This window comes from Saccharomycopsis crataegensis (genome assembly GCF_037102585.1).
Source record: "Saccharomycopsis crataegensis DNA, jcf7180000000084, whole genome shotgun sequence".
NCBI lineage: Eukaryota > Fungi > Ascomycota > Saccharomycetes > Ascoideales > Saccharomycopsidaceae > Saccharomycopsis > Saccharomycopsis crataegensis.
In genome coordinates, this window is record NW_027043829.1 from 2,325,431 (window position 1) to 2,347,185 (window position 21,755).

Here is a 21,755-nt window from a genome sequence, read left to right on the forward strand (position 1 = left end):
TTATTATTATTATTAACCTACCTTTTTATTTTTATTATATATGTGTTATTATCATATTATTTATCATTAGAATGAAGTTGTGTTTTGCTTCAACATATAATTGATAAATAAAACGGTGGCTTGCTTATACATTCGTGATACGTGCGTACCAATGCGTCGAACTTTCTGGCAGGTTATGCGGGTGACCCGGCTATGACTTAAAAGACGAAAAATTTTCTGGGTGAATTTATTTGCCATTGATATTTCCCCATTTTCTCTTCACAAACTGAACTCCTGGTTCACGAAGTACATCACTCTACTAAACTTACTTGTAATTAGTTTCAATTCATAATGTTCTCAAGAGCAGTCAAGCAACAAAGCAAGTTCTTGCAACACACCTCCAAGAGATTCAACTCTGAAAAGGTCAAGGGTACCGTCATTGGTATCGATTTGGGTACCACCAACTCAGCTGTCGCTGTTATGGAAGGTAAGGTTCCAAAGATCATTGAAAACGCTGAAGGTTCCAGAACTACTCCATCTGTCGTTGCTTTCACCAAGGATGGTGAAAGATTAGTTGGTATTCCAGCTAAGCGTCAAGCTGTTGTTAACCCAGAAAACACCTTGTTTGCTACCAAGCGTCTTATTGGTAGAAGATTCGAAGATGCCGAAGTCCAAAAAGATATCAACCAAGTTCCATACAAGATTGTCAAGCACTCTAACGGTGACGCTTGGTTGGAAGCTAGAGGTGAAAAGTACTCCCCAGCCCAAATTGGTGGTTTCGTTTTGAACAAGATGAAGGAAACCGCTGACGCCTACTTGGGTAAGTCTGCCAACAACGCCGTTGTTACCGTCCCAGCTTACTTTAATGATGCTCAAAGACAAGCCACTAAGGATGCTGGTCAAATTGTTGGTTTGAATGTTTTGAGAGTTGTTAACGAACCAACTGCTGCTGCTTTGGCTTACGGTTTGGAAAAGTCCGACGCTAAGGTTGTCGCTGTCTTCGATTTGGGTGGTGGTACTTTCGATATCTCCATCTTGGACATTGACAATGGTGTCTTTGAAGTTAAGTCCACTAACGGTGACACTCACTTGGGTGGTGAAGATTTCGACATTTCTTTGGTTAGATTTATTGTTGAACAATTCAAGAAGGAAAGTGGTATCAACTTGGAAAAAGACAGAATGGCTATCCAAAGAATCAGAGAAGCTTCTGAAAAGGCCAAGATTGAATTGTCTTCTACCAAGCAAACCGAAGTTAACTTGCCATTTATTACTGCCGACGCTTCTGGTCCAAAGCACATCAACTTGAAGATCACCAGATCTCAATTCGAAGGTTTGGTTGACGGTTTGATCAAGAAGACCGTTTCTCCATGTAACAAGGCTCTTAAGGATGCTGGTCTTTCCACCTCTGACGTTAACGAAGTTATTTTGGTTGGTGGTATGTCCAGAATGCCAAAGGTTATGGAAACTGTTAAGTCCATCTTCAACAAGGAACCATCTAAGGCCGTTAACCCAGATGAAGCTGTCGCCATTGGTGCTGCTATTCAAGGTGCTGTCTTGGCCGGTGAAGTTACTGATGTCTTGTTGTTGGATGTTACCCCATTGTCCCTCGGTATTGAAACCTTGGGTGGTGTCTTCACTAGATTAATTCCAAGAAACACTACTATCCCAACCAAGAAGTCTCAAGTCTTCTCTACTGCTGCTGAAGGTCAAACTTCTGTTGAAATCAGAGTTTTCCAAGGTGAAAGAGAATTGGTCAGAGACAACAAATTGATTGGTAACTTTACCTTGAGCGGTATCCCACCAGCTCCAAAGGGTGTTCCACAAATTGAAGTTACCTTCGACATTGATGCCGATGGTATCATCAACGTTTCTGCTAGAGATAAGGCTTCTAACAAGGATGCTTCTATTACTGTTGCCGGTTCTTCCGGTTTGTCTGATGCCGAAATTGAAAAGATGGTTAACGATGCTGAAAAGTTCAAGGAACAAGATAAGGCCAGAAAGGAAGCTATTGAAATCGCTAACAGTGCTGACCAAAGAGCTAACGACACCGAAAAGTCATTGAACGAATTCAAGGACAAATTGGACATGGAATCTCCAGAAGTTAAGTCCCTTAAGGAAAAGATCTCTGCTATCAGAGAAAACGTTGCCAAGGCTCAAAGCGGTGAAGAAGTTGATTCCCAAGAATTGAAAACCAAGACTGAAGAATTGACCAAGGAATCTATGGAAGTTTTCAAGAAATTGTACGAAGACCAAGCCAAGAACAACAGTGAAGAACAAAAGAACTAAGGACTTGGGTTTTAATGCGTTATGATGGTTAATTCCAATTTTGTATTTAAAGTTTATTGTTATATTTTCTCCTAATGGCTTGATTGTCAAGAAATTTTTGTTATATAAAGCTCTGTAAATATGTATTTTGTGTTATTTTTTATTTTTTCTGTAGAATTTCGTGAGGTAAGGCAAAGCAATTATGGGTTTCAAAGCATGATATATGAATTATGAGATATTGGTCTATAATTTTCTGTACTCTATTTATATGGGGTCCCATAAAAGTTGGTGGCAATAAATAAACATAGAATACTATTTATTACTGCGTTAAAGAATTCAAATGAGCAACATTTAAGGGAATTTTTCATATTTCAAAACCAAAAGAAAGAATCCACATAAGACTCTTATCTAGAAATCGAACCTTGATTAAGCATATAGCCCATCTTCGTGATTTATAAATTAGGTAATAATGCTACTCCCTACATTCTGAAGAGATCCTTTTAAGATTTTCATTATGTTACCCGGTCTATTTTCTTCAAGGAATTTTATGGGGGCCCCACAAACCAGTGACCATACCTTAGTCCTTATCCAGCATTGGTATTGATCGTTTGCCATATTTCCAGCAATAAATTACAGTATCCTTACAATGGTAGCGAAGAAGGATAACATCAATGTGCAGAAAGAAATTTCACAAGGTAGCCATATCCAAGAGAGAAATATTGAACAAGATGAGCAAGAAAATGGTAATGAGCCCGATGATGATGATGAACCCGACGAGTGGGATAAAAGAATTATCAAAACCGGCTGTGCAAAAGAAAATTTCGATTTGCAGATATGTTACGCTGATAAACGAGACTGGAGACAATGTACCAAAGAGGTGAGTATACTTATGATTTGATCCTTTTTTTTTTGTCTTCACCTAAAGTTGTGAAGTAAATTCTGCCTAATATTTTTGTTGTAATTGCATAAAAGGGCAGTATAATTTTTCTTGAAAAAGGAGATATTAAGCACCATTTTTACTTTTGGAGGCAATAGTTACTGACAGGGCCAACCTAAATATAGATGGAGGTATTCCGCAATTGCTGGAAACAGCACAATAACGATGAAAGAACGCATACAAAGGACTACTAAAACCATGCGGCAAATTCACTAAGACATTGGTAGCACAATACCAACGAGCTTTATCTATGGACATTCCCTTTAGGTATCCTGTAAATATCCTATATAGCAATAAATCCAAGTGTGCCGTTGTTGACTCCCTACATTCCCATGGATTGTCGAGGCCTTTTTGGCGGTATGCACCCTCGGCTGCACTTTTTTCACGTGGCCATTGGTAACATTTTCACCCTCGGTATCCTTAAGTGATGGGTCCCCGGAATTTAGGCAAACATTCCTGCTAAATTTAAGGATCCTTGGAAATAGGAATAATCCGTATTATCAACCTTCGTGAAAACACCTTATATATAATAGATCAGGATCCCTCAGTGGCTTATAGTGATCCTTGGATAATCATCCTCTATTTTCAGCTTCTTTTTTTTTTTCTCACAGGCTGAAACTAATATTCAATATTCCATATTTCAACCATGCCTGACACCATGATTGCCGATGATCTCGAAAGAGGTTTGCATTCAAGATCATCATCTAGTAGTTCGTTAACTAATGAGCTCGAATATATCAACCAATTTGCCTACAATAATGCCCGTGGGTCATTAAATCCAAAAACGCGCTCTAGAGCCAACTCTTCAGAAAACCCATTCGCCGATGATCCAGAAAATGGCTTTTTGGAAGACGAACCAAAATATGAAAACTATCCAAAGCCAATAACCAAAAGAAGCATATACACTATCACTGGACTTGTATTAGTGGTATGGCTTACAGCCCTTCTTACTTACTCAAGGCTCCCAAGGCACCTGAGTCCAGAGAGCGCGTATAAAGGTTATGACACTGCCACTGCCTTCGGAATCAATAATAATAACACAGCCATAGCAACAAAAACAACAACAACAACATCATCATCATCATCATCATCATCATCATCATCATCATCATCATCATCGAATGATGTTGTCGCTTCTTTTTCTGGTCTTCAAACACTTGACTTATCCGCTTACCGCAGTGGGAAGTTTTTTGTATTTGATAATAATTACCATTTCATTGATCCACCTTCCAGTCACAAGTCTTCGGATGATGAAGGCCTTTATTACGGTTTAACTAAAGAAAATTTTGTCGCTAAAAAAATCAGCGATTCTGAATTTTCTAAAACTATTGTCCCAAGAAAATTCACCTATGAGTCAACTTCTTACCGTGTCTTTTCCATTTATCCAACTTTTGACTTGAAAACAGTTATTGTTACCACTAACGAAGAAGTCCAATGGAGACATTCAAGATTCAGTCATTTTTTCATTTACGATGTTGCTTCACAAAACTTCCAGCCATTGTACACAATTAATGATAGTGGTAAAGAAGTTATCCCAAAGATTAGTTTTGCACAATGGTCACCTAACTACAACTACATTTCTTTTGTTTACCAAAACAACATTTATCTTAAAACTATGGCTACTGGAAAAATTACCCAAGTTACTAATGATGGTGGTGAAAACATTTTCAATGGCAAACCAGATTGGGTTTATGAAGAGGAAGTCACTGCCTCTGATCGTTTACTTTGGTGGTCACCAAATGAAAAGAACTTTGTTTTTGTCAAGACTAATGATACCAATGTTCCAGTCTATGAAATCGACTATTACACCAAGAATGTTGATTCGAAATATCCAACTCATAAACCAATTAAGTACCCAAAGCCAGGCTACTCTAACCCGATTCTTGATGTGTTCAATTATAACATTGAAAACGATGAAAAACATCTTCTTGATCACAGTGATAACGATGGACAAGCTCTTGGTAAAGATTATATCGTATACGACGTTTTTTGGCTTAATGACAATGACTTTATTTGCAAACAGTCTGACAGAGAATCCAACATTTTACATTACCGCTTGTACGATCACAAATCTGGATCGTCTAAAGTTGTCAGAAAAGTTGATGCTGTTAAAGAATTTGGCGGCTGGATTGACAAGACTCATGTTGTGGTAATTCCGGCTAATCCTAATACTGGTCGTGATACCGATGGCTATGTTGATATTATTGTTGACAAGAACGGTTTCTCTCATCTCGCATATTTCAAATCTTCCTCTTCTTCTCCTTCTATTGTGCTCTCACAAGGTGATTTTGATGACAAGACTTCTCATTTGGCATTTGACTATGATAAAAATATCTTGTATTTTACATCAACAAAACAATCTTCAATGTCTTCTCACCTATATTCTGTGCTCCTTGATTCCAGTGCAGAACTTACTGCTTTGACTAACGACGAAGAGCTCGGTTACTATGAAGCCTCATTTTCTCCTAATTCCAAATATCTTAGTTTAAATTACAAGGGACCCCGTATGCCAACCCAAAAGATTGTGGACCTCCATGCTGAAAACTCCCAATATTTCACTGATATTAAATCTATCACTGATACTTCTAGTGCGGACAAAGCCCATACTGAATATGCAGTTCCATCAAAACAATACCTTGAAATTGAAGTTGATGTAGTCAACAAAGTCTCTGTGAATGTTCTTGAAACTAAGCCACAAAACTTTGATCCTAAAAAGAAATATCCACTTCTTGTTAACTACTATGGTGGTCCAGGCTCTCAACGTGTGGAAGCCAAATATGGTGTTGGATTCTCCGAAGTGGTTTCGTCGTCCCTTGACGCTATTGTTTTACTCATTGATCCAAGAGGTACCGATTCCAAGGGATGGAACTTCAAGAAATGGGCTCGTAATGCTATTGGTGAATGGGAAGCTCCAGATATTATCGCTGCTACCAAAAAGTATATTGCTGAAAATGACTACGTTGATGCTGATCGTACAGTTGGTTGGGGTTGGTCTTACTCTGGTTTTGTCACATTGAAACTTCTTGAAATGGACACTGAACAGGTATTCAAGTACGGTGCTGCTGTTGCTCCTGTTACCGATTGGCGACTTTATGACTCTATTTATACCGAACGTTATATTAACACTCCAGAACACGATCATGAAGGCTACAAGTTTGCTACTGTTGGTTCTAGTGATGACTTCAAATTTGAAAACTTCAAGCAAAAGAAGAGATTCTTGATCATGCATGGTACTGGTGATGATAACGTTCATATCCAAAACACCTATGCACTTTTGGATAAGTTGAATTTGGCTGGCGTTGAGAACTTTGATATGAAAATTTTCCCTGATAGTGATCACAGTATTTACTATCATAATGCTAACACAATTATTTATGACAAGTTGTTCAACTGGTTCAATGATGCCTTCAATGGCTCTTTGGATAAGTTGAGTGGTTGAAATTTCGCTCACACGTTTCCTTTCTTTTCTTTCTTTCTTTTTCTCTCTTTCTTCCTCTTCTACTTGAGTCTCTTTCATTATCCCAGTATTTTTGTACGGGTAAAAAAGCAAAGAAACTCTGTTTTTTTTTAATTAGTTTATAGATTGAATGCTTTTATAATATTTTTTGTTTCATTGAACTTATTATCGTAAATTATCATTAGTGCCCCTCTCACTCAATTTAAAAGTGCTGTCATTTATTTTTAGTGATTGTGTTCTTGTTTAGTCTGAGTTACCACCATTGAGAACATGAGATTATGATCATGATTTGAGCAAAAAATTAAAACTCAAAAAAATTGATTTCGCCCAGGATCGAACTGGGGACGTTCTGCGTGTTAAGCAGATGCCATAACCAACTAGACCACGAAACCAACTTGAAATCTTAATGTCTTGAAATAATTATTACGGTATGTGATTACGTAACTCATTACGTAAGCATTCTATTGATTTTTATTATTTTTATCTTTATTATCCCCCCAGAATTCTGATGGTCACTACATTGAAAATACTTAGTATTTGAGATATAGTGCCAAAACCCCTCAACAAAGACCTCCATCTCAGTTCATGAAGCTCCTAGTGATGGGTAATTCACTAGTGACTTCATCTCATATTTTCACATTGCACCTTTTTTCCTTAATAATCTTGATTGTTGAGTTTTTTACCGGTGATGTGATTAATTCTTAAAGCAAGGAGTGTGAGGTTGTGAGAAAGTTATAGTATTTTACTTATCTATTAGAAAGACCGGCATGAAATGCCCGGCTTGCATGTTATTTAGAACCTCTGCGAGCCGTGATTATACAATTCATTCAACGAAGGTCATTTGAACATTTCCGGTGGTTGGTATGAATAAAAAATGAAATTGCTGTATAATTACAGTACATAAACTAGAAAAAATTCTGGGAAACTTTAAAAGAATAATTACCTTTATTTAAAACACAATAATTGATTTTACAAACCAGACCACCAGTAGTTTTCTGCAATTTCAATTGAACCCGAAAGCGGAACATTATTGGAACTATTTCCAACTAGAACTCGATAGTTTCCTTTTTCAATAAACCATTTGGCTTTATGATTGTCCCAAATAGACAAAGCAGTTTTCAAATCAGTGGTCAAAGTAATCTTTTTACTTTCTCCTTTTCTGATAAACTCTTTCGTGAAGTCCTTCAATTCTTTAATGGGTCTTCTAATAGAGGATCCTGTGACAGCAGATATATAGACTTGGATCACCTCACTACCATCCAAGGAACCTGTATTTTCAACCAACAAAGCAATATTAAGCTGATTAGCTTCCCAGTCTGACTCAACTTTTAGAGAACTAAATTCAAAAGTAGTGTAGGATAGCCCATAACCATATGGAAATGAGACTTCTTTATTCAATTTTTCATAATATTTGTATCCAACAAAAATATCTTCACCATAAACGGAATCGCCAAAGTCAGATGTAAAATTCAAATAAGCCGGGTTGTCTTCGAATTTTTTTGGAATTGTTAATGATAATTTACCACTCGGATTTACATCTCCAAATAATATGTCAGCCAAGGAGTTACCCAATTCAATACCGTTATACCAAGATTGAACAAAACCATTAACATTATCAATCCAAGGAGTCTCCATTGGCGTTCCACTTTGATTAACAACAACAATATTTGGATTAACCTTGGCAAGGGCAAAAATCAAATCATTTGTTCTTCCAGGGTATTTCAAATCTTTTCTGTCAAAACCTTCAGATTCCCATTCCTTTGATAACCCAACAATAACAACAACCTTATCAACCTTCTTCGCAATTTCAACAGTTTTCTTTATTTCCTCCTCTTCATCAGTTCTGATAGTAGCGCCAAAGTTGAGACCTCCACCTGGTGCATTTTCATTAATAGCACTAGGATACGTTGAAGTGATAGCACTCCCATATTCCACTCTAAATTTGTATTTTTTTCCTGTGGACAAACTAATTGAGCCTCTTTCTTCCACAGTTCCATAACCAAAAAAATGTTCACCACGGGTTTGTTTTGTTTTGTTGTCAACGACTAATTTGCCATCAATAAACAATTGACCAGTGCCATTAACAACTAAACCAAAATCATAAATACCATCTTTCTCGGGGATAAATTCGGCTTCAATAACAGCGTAAAACTTGGCCTTCGTAGTCTCGATAAAATCAAAAAAACTGATAAACGACTCATCAAAATCATCTTGATGGAAAAAATTTTCATTGGTCAATTTGGCATCAGCCAAGTCATAATAATATTTAATTCTGTAACCTTTAGCTCCAATTGCACTATTTTCCAAAACTGTACCTAATTCTGGCAATAGATTATGTGAGGAAGCGCCAAGGCTATACAATGGTTTTTTTCCGTATCGCTTGGCAATTCCATCATAGGCATTGATAACGTAGTATGGGTTTAGACAGGCTGAACCTCCACCACTAAAGCTCAAAACTTTGGCATTTGGTCCCACAACCGCAATTTTGTCTTTGGTGCTCAATGGTAGAACGTTAGCATCATTCTTTAGTAGGACTGTACCCTCATTAGCCAACCTTCTTAAAAATTCAGAAGTTTCCTTTGTATTGTTACTAGCATCCTCAATAGCGTTTTCAGGAATGTCAGACGCTCTGGTTCTGTAAACCAACTTAATAACGTTTCTAACTCTATCATCCAAATCTTTCAAAGAGATTTCTTTGGTAATAACACCGTCAATAATCTGTTTTTTATCCCTAACTAGTGGCTTTCCTGGCATTTCTAAGTCTACACCATACTTTATAGATTCCTGCAAGTTATATGTGCCAAACCAATCACTAGTGACTGTACCTTGATAATTCCATTCATTTCTGAGAATATCAATCAATAAATGAGAGCTTTGAGATACGTGAACACCGTTGACTCGGTTGTAAGAAGACATCAAAGCAAATGGATTTGAGGTTTTCAAAGCTATTTGAAAAGGCTTCAAGTAGACTTCACGTAAAGCTCTTTCACTAACAATTGCATTAACGGTTCTTCTTTCGTGCTCAAAATCATTGCATACAAAGTGCTTGATGGTAGCAATGACTTTCTCCGACTGAATACCTTTAATTATTTCGCTAGCTATGATACCAGATGCTGTCGGATCTTCATTAAAGCTTTCGAATCCTCTTCCACCATTTGGGCCTCTTTGAATGTTAACAGTGGGGCCTAAAATTACATGGGCACCCTTATGTTTTGCTTCAATGGCCATGAGCTTACCAGACTCATTGAGAATCTCCTTATTGAAGGTCGCTCCCAAAGAGGTCCCATTGGGAAAACAGGCACTGGGGACACTATTATAGAATTTTGTGCCTCTGATACCATTTGGACCATCTGACAATCTTATTGAAGGAATATCAATATTTCTTTCAGTATCATGAACGGGAAAAGTATGCCAAAAATCAACACCAGCAATTAGGCTGGCCTTCTCATCTAAAGTTAACTTATCAACCACCCTATCAATGTCTTCGATTTGGGCTGGCGAAAGTTCTAAGCCTGGATAAAAAGGTTTCATCTGCAAACTCTTGTGCTATGTAATGATATATTGAAATATCGATATCGATACCAAAAGCAAGAATTATGTTCATCGTGGCGAATTTAAATATCAGTGAAATTATACGAAAAAACATTGCATTTGCAATAGATATGCATACATTGCAACAGACAGGTGTGACTTGTGCTCGAGATCTCTTAGTTTGTGGAATAACGTGTGAAATTATTACACCAATTGAGATTGGAGCTAGCTGATGTTTGTTCGAAACACTTAATGCTCGATTATTGACTGCACCTGGAATTTTTGAAAAAAAAAAAAAAATAGTATTACGGTAAGCCACAATTGTGATTGTGGTGTACATTTTTATTTTCTGCTTCCACACACTAAACCACAGAATTAGGTTTCCATTATAGTATTAATGGTTTTTTTTTGGAATACAAAAGTATAGCAGGCTAGGATGCGTTGTGGGTCTGAAGCATCTGCTATTACTCCGGAAAATTTACTGATAAGCGTTCCCACAAAACTGTGTGAGCTCGTCACCAAGATTTTTCAAAGACCTGACTTTGAGATCATGTATATAATGATAGTAGAAAACCACCAATAGTAGCCTCTTTTCCCTAATATGAAGAAAATGCTGGTAATTAATAATAATATTTATTTTTCTTTACTATTTTTTGGAAAACTTCTCAAGATATTTAGTCCTTGAAAATGCCATTCCAAAGCTGTTTCACAAGAATTTACAGGGCAACCTTTTTTCAAGCCATTGTCATTGGATTTTTATCTTTCACTCAGCCTGGTATATGGAGTGCTATTGCCGGTTTGGGTGGCGGAGGGTTGGAAAATGTAACCACTGCCAATACTGCTAGCTCAATTTTATTCGGGATCATGTTTTTCTTTTCCCCAATATTTGGTTTCTTGGCCAACAGATGGGGCATCAGACCGATCCTTAACATTGGTACAGTGGGGTATGTTTTCTGGTCCGCGGGCCTTTATAAGAACTCTAAAGATGGTTCTGAAGCTCTTATTATTGCTGGTGCTGTCCTATGTGGTATTTCTGCCTCCGCCTTTTGGACAGGAGAAGCCACTGTCGCAATTTTATATCCAGAGCAAAACCAAAGAGGTTTGTTTATTGGTACTTGGCAAATATTAAACAAAGTTGGTGGCTTGATTGCTGGTGCTATTTCGGTTGCTTTAAATATAAAAGATGGAGAAAAAGGCGCAGTCAGTTTGAATACTTATGTTGTTCTATTGGCGATACAATGTTTGGGGTTTCCCGCATCTTTTCTCTTGTCTCCACCTGAAAAAGTAATAAGAAGTGATGGTTCTAAACTTTTGTCCAACTTGCGTAACAAAACTATCAAAGATGAGATGAAAACATTCTTCAGAGTTTTGAGAAGGAAAGAAGTAATTGGACTTGCTCCGTTATTCATTGCAGTTGTTTGGTTCAATACATGGCAATCTAATTACATGACAAATCACTTCAGTGTTAGAGCCAGATCATTAAGCTCATTACTAACTGCTTTGATCTGCGGGGCCACCGATGTTGTTGCCGGCCAGTTGCTTGATCTAAAATTCATCCGCAGATCTCTTAAAGTTAAAGTATCATGGGTTTTTGGTGTTTTGATGATGAGTGGTTTTTTCATCTATTCGTTGGTACTTCAGAAACAATTTGATATAAATCCAGAGTCTGGTATCGATTGGCACGGAAATTCCCGTTTTGCAAGAGCTTTTATTCCATTCCAAGTTTTCAAAATCAGTGGTGAATTCATTTTTAACTGGTGTTACTGGGTTATTGGTGCCTACCAATTCTCTTCAGAAGAAATTCCACATGTTTCTGGAATCATTAGATCGTTGGAATCTTTTGGTCAGTGTATAGCATTTGTTATCGCTGTTGTGGATACAAATGACATGACCAGCTTGATAGTTTCTGTCATTATCTTTTATGTTGCCGTTATTCCTGCGTCATTTGTTGTTTCGCAAGTGACTGACGAAGCAATTGAAGGTATAACAGTAGCTAGCCATGAGGACGAAAACTCAGAAGAAGGTATTGAAAAGCATTCTGAACATATTATCATTGAGAATGTAGCATAAGCTATCCTACTGCAACTCCAACTCTTTTTTAACCTAAAATTTCTATTTCTAATGTATTTACCAATCAGTTTTAACACTAAATTATAGCTAAAATTCATAATTCAGTTGTTCTTTTATTTTTTTCCAATTATCTATGTAGATAATTGTCGAATATCAGAGAGCTCACCAAAGCGGAAGTATGATCTTCCATTAAAGCAGAATTGATAGAGGCAAACAAGTTAGATCTGGAGTTATCTTAGGAAATTATAAAGTAATAGTAATAAGCAATTACAATTTAGATTGGGACCGGATGGCTTGTGAGTCGTTTATTACAGCTTAGGATTAATTGATATTAGAGTTTGTTTTCTTTGGAAATGGAAGAGGTTTATTCTCCCATATGCACATGAAGGCATCTATATATGGTGTCTGTTGCAATGTATGCATATCTATTGCCAATGCAATGTTTTTTCGTATAATTTCACTGATATTTAAATTCGCCACGATGAACATATTTCATGCATACATAATACTGTACTATCGTACATAGTACGATTATAGTCACCCTTCATCTTATTTTGTTGTCCTTATTTTTATCTTTGACAATTATTAACCCCTTTATTATGTTAACTCATAATAATCACTTAATTATTCACCCATTTTATTTATATTAAATAATCATATACCGTACTGTGTTTATACCTGCAGAAGTCAATGTCATAGCAAGTTGTTATGTCCCGAACCATTCGTTGAGTTGTGAGTTCATCAAATAGCTATAAACTAATTACTGGTACCACCATGGCGGCACCTATTCATTGACGAATGAATAAGGAAGCAATTACATCATTATTGATGAATGATGGATGGTGATAACTTCATTACCCGATTATTCAGTTGTCTGAATTCAGAGCATTGTATTGTTAATACACTATTGTTATAACAATACTTGGGCCCTAAAATTTTGTGTGCTCCTATCGCTAAACACAGATCTTGCTAAACACAATTCTCGGAGGCACTCCAGTTAGGACATGTTGAATGTAGCACAAGTTCTACTAGTCGAGTACATCAGAAGTGTTCTGTAATTTTCAACATAAATGGAAACTTTTATATTACAGTTTAAATAGTGGAAAATATTTTGGCTTATATAGAACTAATTGTCCTTATACTACTGTCCCTATTTACAGTCTTTACAATGAAGTATGTAATATTAACTTGATTTTATTTTAAAATAATATATAGAGAATGAGGGGTTCAGTACATCTTTAAATAGATAATGACTAAGATAAGGAATAAGGTAGTGAATAAGATAAGAAGTAGTTGATTAGGTAATGAATGAACAATACTGGTGGTATATGTTACAAAGTAAATAGTATATCAACATAAACAGGGTCAGAAGTATTTTTTTTTCATTTGTTTATTCTTTTAAAACTTCGTCGACTTGCCAAAGGTTTACAAATATTTTCAATCAATGAAAAATATAATTGAGTCTCCAAAACAATAATAAGTTGTATAACTCAAATGTTTACCGACAGAATGAATCACAAATTGCCGCTCACCAATCTAATTCTCAAACTTATATATCATGGTAGGTAAGAGTGATAATAGACAAAACACATTAGCAGACTTTACAAAGAACCCTAAGATTAGAATTCAGGGAAAAAAATTGGTCAAATAAGAGACCTGGGGGTATTGAGTAATATCTGATCAAGAAAAAATAGGAAATCAAAGATGTTTGGTGCCATCAGAGATACAATCATAGTTCTGGTCTATTTGATTTTTTGACTAACTTTGGGTTTTTTGATTTATCTGATTTTACTTATTCTTCCCAGAATTCTGATGGTCACTACTCTGAAAATACTTAGTATTTGAAATATAGTACCAAAACCTGTTAACAAAGACCACCATCTCAATTCATGAAGCTCCTAGTGATAGGTAATTCATTGTGCCTTTTTTCCTTAATAATCTTGTTTATTGAATTTTTTGACCAGGGATGTGATTAATCCTTAAAACAAAGAGTGTGATTTTGTGAAAAAGTTACAGTATTTTATTTTTCCTATTAGAAAGACCTGCACAAAGTGCCGGGCTTGCATGTTATATAGATCCTCTGTGAATCGTTAATTAGACAATTTATTCATTCGTAAGCCAGCATACTCAATCATCAATTCAATCTATCTAGCCTTTTAATGATTATATGAGTGCATTTGCCAAAAGGAGGTATCATTGTGATAAATCTGTGAGTCTGATTGTTACTTTTGAATAAATGTGGAAGTGTAAGTTCATATTAGAGAAGAATATCAACATGATACAAAAGTAAAAAAATAGAAACCTTGACAAAACCGCCTTTTTGTTTTCTCATTGTATTGTCCACAGATTCTCTTATGAAAATTTTTGCATAAATCAATCCAACTAGTACCATCCATATTCACTGTTGGCCTCTCCGATATTTTACCAGGAATTATCGCTGGGCTAAGGAATTCTATATGAATTGCCACTAGATATTGTCGGTTTAAGGCGTAGGAAAACCATAAGTATTGGTGTCAACCTGCTTCTGGCAGCTCGAGTTCCAATAGTAATAGGCTGCACTAAAAAAGACATATATATTCAATATACTACATATTATAAGAAAATAAATTCTTTTCAGATTCTTATTTTAGCTGTGTAACTTTGTTTCCGATCATTTCCTGCAAAGCGTTGGGATGCAAGCGGTGAATAATAACCAACTATGGTATCAGCCACCATATTCTTCTGCCACATGGAAAAACCACAATTAAGAAACTACCCCAATAAGGAGAGACCAAAGAAGTGACATGACTTGACAGGTTCCTATTTAAACCTTTTAAAGTGTCTTCATTAATGAAAATGATCTCTTCTTTCTTCTTGGCAGCGTGACTAGCTAGCTAATTAACCTTTAACAATCCAACAACAATGAAATTGCAAACTGCCTCCATTACCTTAACTACCTATACATTATTGGCTTCCAGAGTTACATATGGGTTTCCAGTGGATAGCTCCCAAACGGTGCTTATAAAAAGATTTGATCAAGATTATAATAGTACTTCAATAATTGAAAAATTCAAGGACAGATTATCTTCATTTTGGAAAGATCACTCAGATCTTGGCGTGAGTGCGATTGCTGGGGCCGCCTTGGCACAGGCAGCAGGATACAGTAACAGTAGTAGCCTTTCTATCCCTGGCGTGGTGCCTACTGGAACAAATGACGATATTATTGCTACCACTTCTTTTGATGCTTCGGACAGCACCGATACCACTATTGCTAATGATTATGATAGTACTGATGACGATGATAGTAATAGTGATGGCTATAAAATTACTGCAACAACCAGCGAAGCCATAACCGGAAGTGATTCTACTGATCAAGCGTACCTCAGTTCATCATGATCCACTACGTTGCCAATATATGGTGCCTAGGCATCTGCACGAAGTTACTATTATAGATTTTGTTATTTTGTTATTCCCCACCTCCCCCCTCACTCTTTTAGCTTACGGCTTGCTATATCTTTTTATATGTGTACTCTCTTTTTTTACAATTAATATCAACTTACTAGAATTTTTTTTGGAAAGCAAGTATGATCGTATTTGTAGGTCATCAATATTTAAACAGATCTCTTGATGCCGAGTTTAAAGTTCAGTGAATATTACACAAGTAGTTGAAAGTAATAAAATGAACATCTCTATATTCAAAAAACTCTGATAGTAAAGTCAATGACAATAAGTATATACAGATTAGAAAAAAAAGAAGGTCATAAGTGAATAATAATATTAAAAAAAAAACAAAAAAAAAACAACTAAACCATACCGATATATAATCAAAAACCTAATCTAACCAACCCATTTTCTAGCGTTTCTGAATAACTTGATCCATGGACCATAGTTTTGCCATTCAGCACGCTTGTCACCTGGGTACCAACTGTTAGCTTCTAATCTGCAAACTCTCTCTGGGTGAGGCATCATAGCCAAAACTCTACCATTGTCATTGGCAATACCAGTGACACCATTTGGAGAACCGTTTGGATTGAAAGGATACTTTTCCGCTGGTTTACCGTAATTGTCGACAAATCTCACAGCAACACCGTTAGAAGCTTCCAAGGCTTCCAATTTATCAGAAGAGCTGAAAGAAGCATAACCTTCACCATGGGCAACGGCAATTGGAATCCTGGAACCTTCCATATCTTGTAAGAAAATAGACTTGTTGTCTTTTTGGATTTCAACCATTGCGACACGAGCTTCATATTGTTCAGAAAAGTTACGTTCAAAGCTTGGCCAGTTTTCAGTACCTGGAATAAGTTCATGAACACGAGACAAGAATTGACAACCGTTACAAGCACCAAAGGCAAAAGTATCGTTACGTTCTTGGAAGAATCTTTCAAATTCTTTTCTGCTTTCTTCATGGTACAAGATAGATCTTGCCCAACCGTTGGCGGCACCCAAGACGTCACCATAAGAGAAACCACCACAAGCAGCAATACCAACGAAATCATCAAGGGTGACCTTACCAGTAATGATATCGGACATATGAACATCAACAGCTGTGAAACCAGAGTCTTGGAAACACCAAGCCATTTCAAATTGACCGTTAACACCTTGTTCTCTAAGAATTGCAACCTTAGGTTTGGCTGACAAAGACACTGGAATACATTCAGCGACAGAGTAAGTCAAATCGTAAGTAATACCTGGATCAGCATCATCAGCAATAGTTTCAAACTCTTCCTTAGAAGTAGCTGGATTGTCTCTAAGAGCTTGCATGTGATAAGAGGTTTCAGACCACACTTGTTGTAATTGGCTTCTTGGAGCATCAACCACAGAAGATCCATTGAAAGAGATCTTGATTTGTTGTTTATCAGCAAAAACTGGGGCACCGACAACAGAAATGTATTCTTTACTAACCCCGTTGGTTTCAAAGACTTTGACAAATTCTTCATAATCAGATTCCTTAACTTGGAAAACGGCACCGAGTTCTTCGTTCAACAAAGCTTCAAAAGCAGTTTCTTTTCCGCTATTGATTTCAATGTCCAAACCAGCACGGCCAGCAAATGCCATTTCCAATAAAGTGACCACCAAACCACCATCAGATCTGTCGTGGTAAGCCAAGACAATGTCTTTTTGATGGAGAGCAATAACAGCTTCCAAGAAGCTCTTAAGGACGCTATGGGAGTAAACAGTTGGAGCAGAATTGCCGAGCTTGTTGTAAACTTGCAAGAAAGCAGAACCACCCAAAGATTTCTTTTCTTGAGTGGCAGATAAATCAACAAGGACCAACTTGGTTCCTTCCTTGTTTTGTAATTGTGGAGTCCAAGTCTTACCAGTGTCAGCAACTGGAGCAAAAGAGGTGATGACCAAACTTAATGGACCAATCACTTCCTTAGATTCACCAGTCTTTTGATCCTTCCAATTCATCTTCATAGACAAGGAGTCCTTACCAACAGGAATGCTAATTCCCAAGTCAGGACATAATTCGATACCAATGGCACGGACAGCCTCGTAAAGTTTGGAGCCTTCACCAGTGTAGTTGGCGGCAGACATCCAGTTAGCAGAAACCTTGATTTTTTCAAGGGCTTCAACATCGGAAGCAGCAAGGTTGAGCAAAGATTCGGCGACACACATCTTGGCAGAGGCAGAAGCAGAAATCAAACCAAGACTTGGACGTTCACCCATAGCCATGGCTTCACCAGCGACGATAGAAGTATCACCAAGAGAAACACCGGTGACACCGACGTCAGCGACTGGAACTTGCCATGGACCAACAAATTGATCACGGTCAATCAAACCACCAACAGTACGGTCACCAATAGTGATAAGGAAACTCTTGGAACCGACGGCTGGTAAACGCAAAACACGTTCTAAAGCATCAGAGAATTTAAGACTCAATAATTCAGAGACATCTTCAGACAACTTCAAAGGTTGGGTAGTAGTGTTCTTAACGAGCTTTGGAGCATTACCGAACAAAATACTCATATCCAAATCAATAATGTTGTTACCAAACAAGTCATCTTCAACAACAAGCTTTTCTTCAGCAGTGGCATGACCAATGACAGCAAATGGACATCTTTCACGGTTACAAATTTCCTCAAAAAGAGACAAACTTGATGGGTTGATAGCCAAGACATAACGTTCTTGAGATTCATTACACCAGATTTCGAGGGGACTCATACCTGGGTCCAAGGTCAACACTTTACGCAATTGGAAAATAGCACCCAAATCATTATCATGAACCAATTCTGGCAAAGCGTTGGATAAACCACCGGCACCAACATCATGAATAGACAAAATTGGGTTAGACTTGTCCAAAGAAACGCAAGCATTGATTACTTCTTGAGCACGACGTTCCATTTCTGGGTTACCACGTTGGACAGAAGCAAAATCTAAGTCAACATTCTTATCAGAAGAGTGGACGGAAGACGCAGCACCACCACCGAGACCAATAAGCATACCCTGACCACCAAGGACAATAATCAAATCGTTTGGCTTGATGGAGTTATCCTTAAGCGACAAAGAAGGGCGGATAGAACCAAGACCACCAGCAAGCATAATTGGCTTATGGAAACCTCTAATTTCTGGCTTGTCTTCAGAATTGGTGACTTCAGTGGTCAAAGTTCTGAAATAACCAGTAATACAAGGACGACCAAATTCGTTGTTGAAAGCAGCAGAACCGATTGGAGCATCCAACATGATACTTAATGGAGAAGCAATATGGCCAGGCTTACCCAAATCAGTGAATTTTTCTTCCCAAGGTTGAACATGGCCTGGGATTTCAAGGTTAGAAACAGTGAACCCGGAAAGACCAGCCTTTGGCTTAGAACCTTTACCAGTAGCACCTTCATCACGAATTTCACCACCGGAACCGGTAGCGGCACCTGGGAAAGGAGAAATGGCAGTAGGATGGTTGTGGGTTTCAACCTTGATCAATGTATGGACTTTTTCTTTGACCAAGCCCCAATTCTTGGTTTTGATATCTGGGGCATAATGATAACCTTCCTGACCTTCAAAGATGGCGGAGTTATCAGAATAAGCAGAAATGGTGTTGTTAGCATTCAACTGGTGTGTATTCTTGATCATCTTGAAAAGTGACAAATCCTTTTCGTCGTTATCAATGATCCAAGTAGCATTGAAAATCTTATGACGACAATGTTCAGAATTGATTTGAGCAAACATGAAGAGTTCAACATCAGTTGGGTCACGCTTGAGTTTGTTAACGAAGGCATCGACAAGGTATGAGATTTCTTCGGTATCAAAGGCAAGACCCAAAGTTTCGTTAGCCTTGGACAAGGTAGCCACTGGGTCCTCGGCACCAACAAGTTGAACAGAAGTCAAAGGTTTTGGAGAGTTGTCAAGGAAGATATCATTGTGTTTTGGCAAACTGTTCAAATAAAGGGAATCAGTCATACGATCAAACACAGAGCTCAACAAGGCATAATTGTCGCTAGCCACCAATTTGTCATCGAGGGAGACATTGGAGTGCAAGAGCAAGGATAAACCACGTTCGATACGGTCAATAGAGCCATCGTAACCTGAAACATGGGCAATGTTGGTGGCCTTAGAGGACCAAGGAGAAATGGTACCTTGACGAGGAAGAATAGTCACCAAGTATGCATAAGCGGCATCACCTTTCAAAGAGTCAATTGGACGATTGACTGGCAAAAGCTTAGCTTCAACATCACCGGAAATTGAAACCACTTTGAGGAGGTTCTTGATAACGGCAGATGATTCATCGTGAGCGTCATTATAACTGAGCATTTGTCTAAGACGTTCCAGCTTTGAGTCATCAAGTTTCTCGCCGCCATTCTTAAGCCCAACATAATGGACAAAAGTGGAGTAAACAGCGGTGATGGCCGAGGAACCAATCTTTTCGTTGATATCAGAGATCAATTCTTTGACACGGAACCCAGAAAGGGCGTTGTTTCCTGGCAAGATGAGCAAGTTATCAGCCATGATTCAAATGGAGAAATTTTTTCTTTTTCTCGTCCGAAGGAAGTGTGTAGAACAAGCGGTCGCTAGGAACAAAACTAGAGAAGTTACAAGAACGGTCTCGAGAGTGTAAAGGGCAGACGACAGGCAGCAGCAAGAAGTAGCAATGGCTTAATGGCCAGGTGGACAACGATGGGTGACAGAGGAAGCACTGTTGTTGTAGAGAAGAGAAGAAGAACAAAAAAGAACGCTGATCGATGACCCGGAAAGTTTTTCTTGATTTTTTTTTTTTTTTTTCACTCTTTTATCCGCACGCGGAAGATTGAACATTTACGAGGTGACAATATCTAGATATGACTAACAGATGGATAGATAGATAATTAATTAGTTAATAGCATGAGGTATTTAGATATAGTATAAAAGAACGCGAAATATGAACAGAAAGAAAAAAACACTCAAAAATTCTGAAGAATACTCGACGCGTCGGCATGATCGTAAACTTCGTAATTGTGATGTGAACGTCTTTTCCCACGACGACCACGATTCACAGCAGGAGAATGGGAAGCAGTGGGCCAGACTGTTTTGTTTTGATTGTAGAAAAGTCTGTTTCTATGGGATGATGCCAATGGTATGATTTCCGCGATTCTTTTGTAGATCAAGATCCAATTATGGAAGACATGAGGAGGGATGTTTGGCTGAGATAAGGCTAGAGTTATGAGATTCAAGAACTGGTAGATAACCGCTCTGGAATAAGGAGAACGTTCTACTCGAAGACACCAAATAAAGAAATACATGATGTAGGCGTAGAAAGACCCTCTTAATGCTCCCTGGATAAACACCACAAGAAATAACACGAGTTCGATGTAGGCCACTGTCATCATCATGGGATGTTGTGCGTATTCTATCAATGGGGCAGTCGCCAAAACAAAAGGGTTTTTTGGGGCCCAAAGATTCCGATTGGCGTAGATGGCAAGGTTCAACGTCGAAAAGATCGCAAATGGTAGGAGCTTGAAAAGCTGCGGCGGGGTTATAAGCCAGAGCAAAGCCATCAACAATAAATGGAAGTTTTCAGATTTGATGGCTTCGGTAATAGGAATGGCACTGGTGACAAATGAGTTGCTTAAGAAATGCATCCGGTATATTGATATGGTGTAGGTACTGATGATTCCTAGCACCCCCACATAATAGAACACCATGGCCAATGGGGGGACTTTAAGGATAGTGATGAAGTATACCAATGTCGATACTATTGTCTGGACGTGGGTGGCGACCCACGATCTTTTCAACAACAAATCCAACATAGGAAGACTCGCCAAAAAGCTCTGAAGGCCTGGGGGAAGTGGAGGGACACCCTGGAATTCCATTGTGATCAGAAGGTGGTGAGTTCTAGCAAAAAGAGAGAGTTTTTTTTAGTTGACACTAATAGATGTACATAGATCCCATGTATAGGGAGCCCGATAGATCTCTATATTATATATATATATATATACACTAGTGTATAATTATAATAAGGGCATACCAACAAAAATAAATAAAAAAAAAAGGGTTTAGACGAGGATCCCACTAGACGGAACGGTGATTGTCAAAGTGGAACATAAATAAACAGTAAAACAGCAC

At 37.8% G+C, this 21,755-nt stretch overlaps 8 protein-coding genes across 8 annotated transcripts; 5 read left to right on the forward strand and 3 right to left on the reverse strand. All coding sequences in view use genetic code 12, as the record gives it.

Annotated features, from left to right (window-relative positions):
- Positions 1 to 330: 330 nt before the first annotated feature.
- On the forward strand, positions 331 to 2,265 carry DASC09_040250 (Hsp70 family protein; the record flags this gene model as incomplete). The annotated part of the gene is made up of 1 exon (XM_064997624.1): positions 331 to 2,265. One exon carries the CDS (start codon positions 331 to 333, stop codon positions 2,263 to 2,265), a length of 1,935 nt encoding a protein of 644 aa, XP_064853696.1.
- A 625-nt stretch (positions 2,266 to 2,890) lies between these two features.
- COA4 (Coa4p) lies at positions 2,891 to 3,375 on the forward strand (the record flags this gene model as incomplete). Its single annotated transcript, XM_064997625.1, has 2 exons — positions 2,891 to 3,121; positions 3,307 to 3,375. 2 exons carry the CDS (start codon positions 2,891 to 2,893, stop codon positions 3,373 to 3,375), a joined length of 300 nt encoding a protein of 99 aa, XP_064853697.1.
- Positions 3,376 to 3,827: 452 nt separating this feature from the next.
- DASC09_040270 (S9 family peptidase) lies at positions 3,828 to 6,620 on the forward strand (the record flags this gene model as incomplete). Its single annotated transcript, XM_064997626.1, has 1 exon — positions 3,828 to 6,620. One exon carries the CDS (start codon positions 3,828 to 3,830, stop codon positions 6,618 to 6,620), a length of 2,793 nt encoding a protein of 930 aa, XP_064853698.1.
- A 987-nt stretch (positions 6,621 to 7,607) lies between these two features.
- DASC09_040280 (beta-glucosidase H) lies at positions 7,608 to 10,169 on the reverse strand (the record flags this gene model as incomplete). The annotated part of the gene is made up of 1 exon (XM_064997627.1): positions 7,608 to 10,169. One exon carries the CDS (start codon positions 10,167 to 10,169, stop codon positions 7,608 to 7,610), a length of 2,562 nt encoding a protein of 853 aa, XP_064853699.1.
- A 687-nt stretch (positions 10,170 to 10,856) lies between these two features.
- Positions 10,857 to 12,239, forward strand: DASC09_040290 (uncharacterized protein; the record flags this gene model as incomplete). Its single annotated transcript, XM_064997628.1, has 1 exon — positions 10,857 to 12,239. One exon carries the CDS (start codon positions 10,857 to 10,859, stop codon positions 12,237 to 12,239), a length of 1,383 nt encoding a protein of 460 aa, XP_064853700.1.
- Positions 12,240 to 15,140: 2,901 nt separating this feature from the next.
- Positions 15,141 to 15,614, forward strand: DASC09_040300 (uncharacterized protein; the record flags this gene model as incomplete). Its single annotated transcript, XM_064997629.1, has 1 exon — positions 15,141 to 15,614. One exon carries the CDS (start codon positions 15,141 to 15,143, stop codon positions 15,612 to 15,614), a length of 474 nt encoding a protein of 157 aa, XP_064853701.1.
- Positions 15,615 to 16,055: 441 nt separating this feature from the next.
- ADE6 (phosphoribosylformylglycinamidine synthase) lies at positions 16,056 to 20,162 on the reverse strand (the record flags this gene model as incomplete). Its single annotated transcript, XM_064997630.1, has 1 exon — positions 16,056 to 20,162. One exon carries the CDS (start codon positions 20,160 to 20,162, stop codon positions 16,056 to 16,058), a length of 4,107 nt encoding a protein of 1,368 aa, XP_064853702.1.
- Positions 20,163 to 20,593: 431 nt separating this feature from the next.
- On the reverse strand, positions 20,594 to 21,502 carry DASC09_040320 (uncharacterized protein; the record flags this gene model as incomplete). Its single annotated transcript, XM_064997631.1, has 1 exon — positions 20,594 to 21,502. One exon carries the CDS (start codon positions 21,500 to 21,502, stop codon positions 20,594 to 20,596), a length of 909 nt encoding a protein of 302 aa, XP_064853703.1.
- Between the last annotated feature and the right edge of the window lie 253 nt (positions 21,503 to 21,755).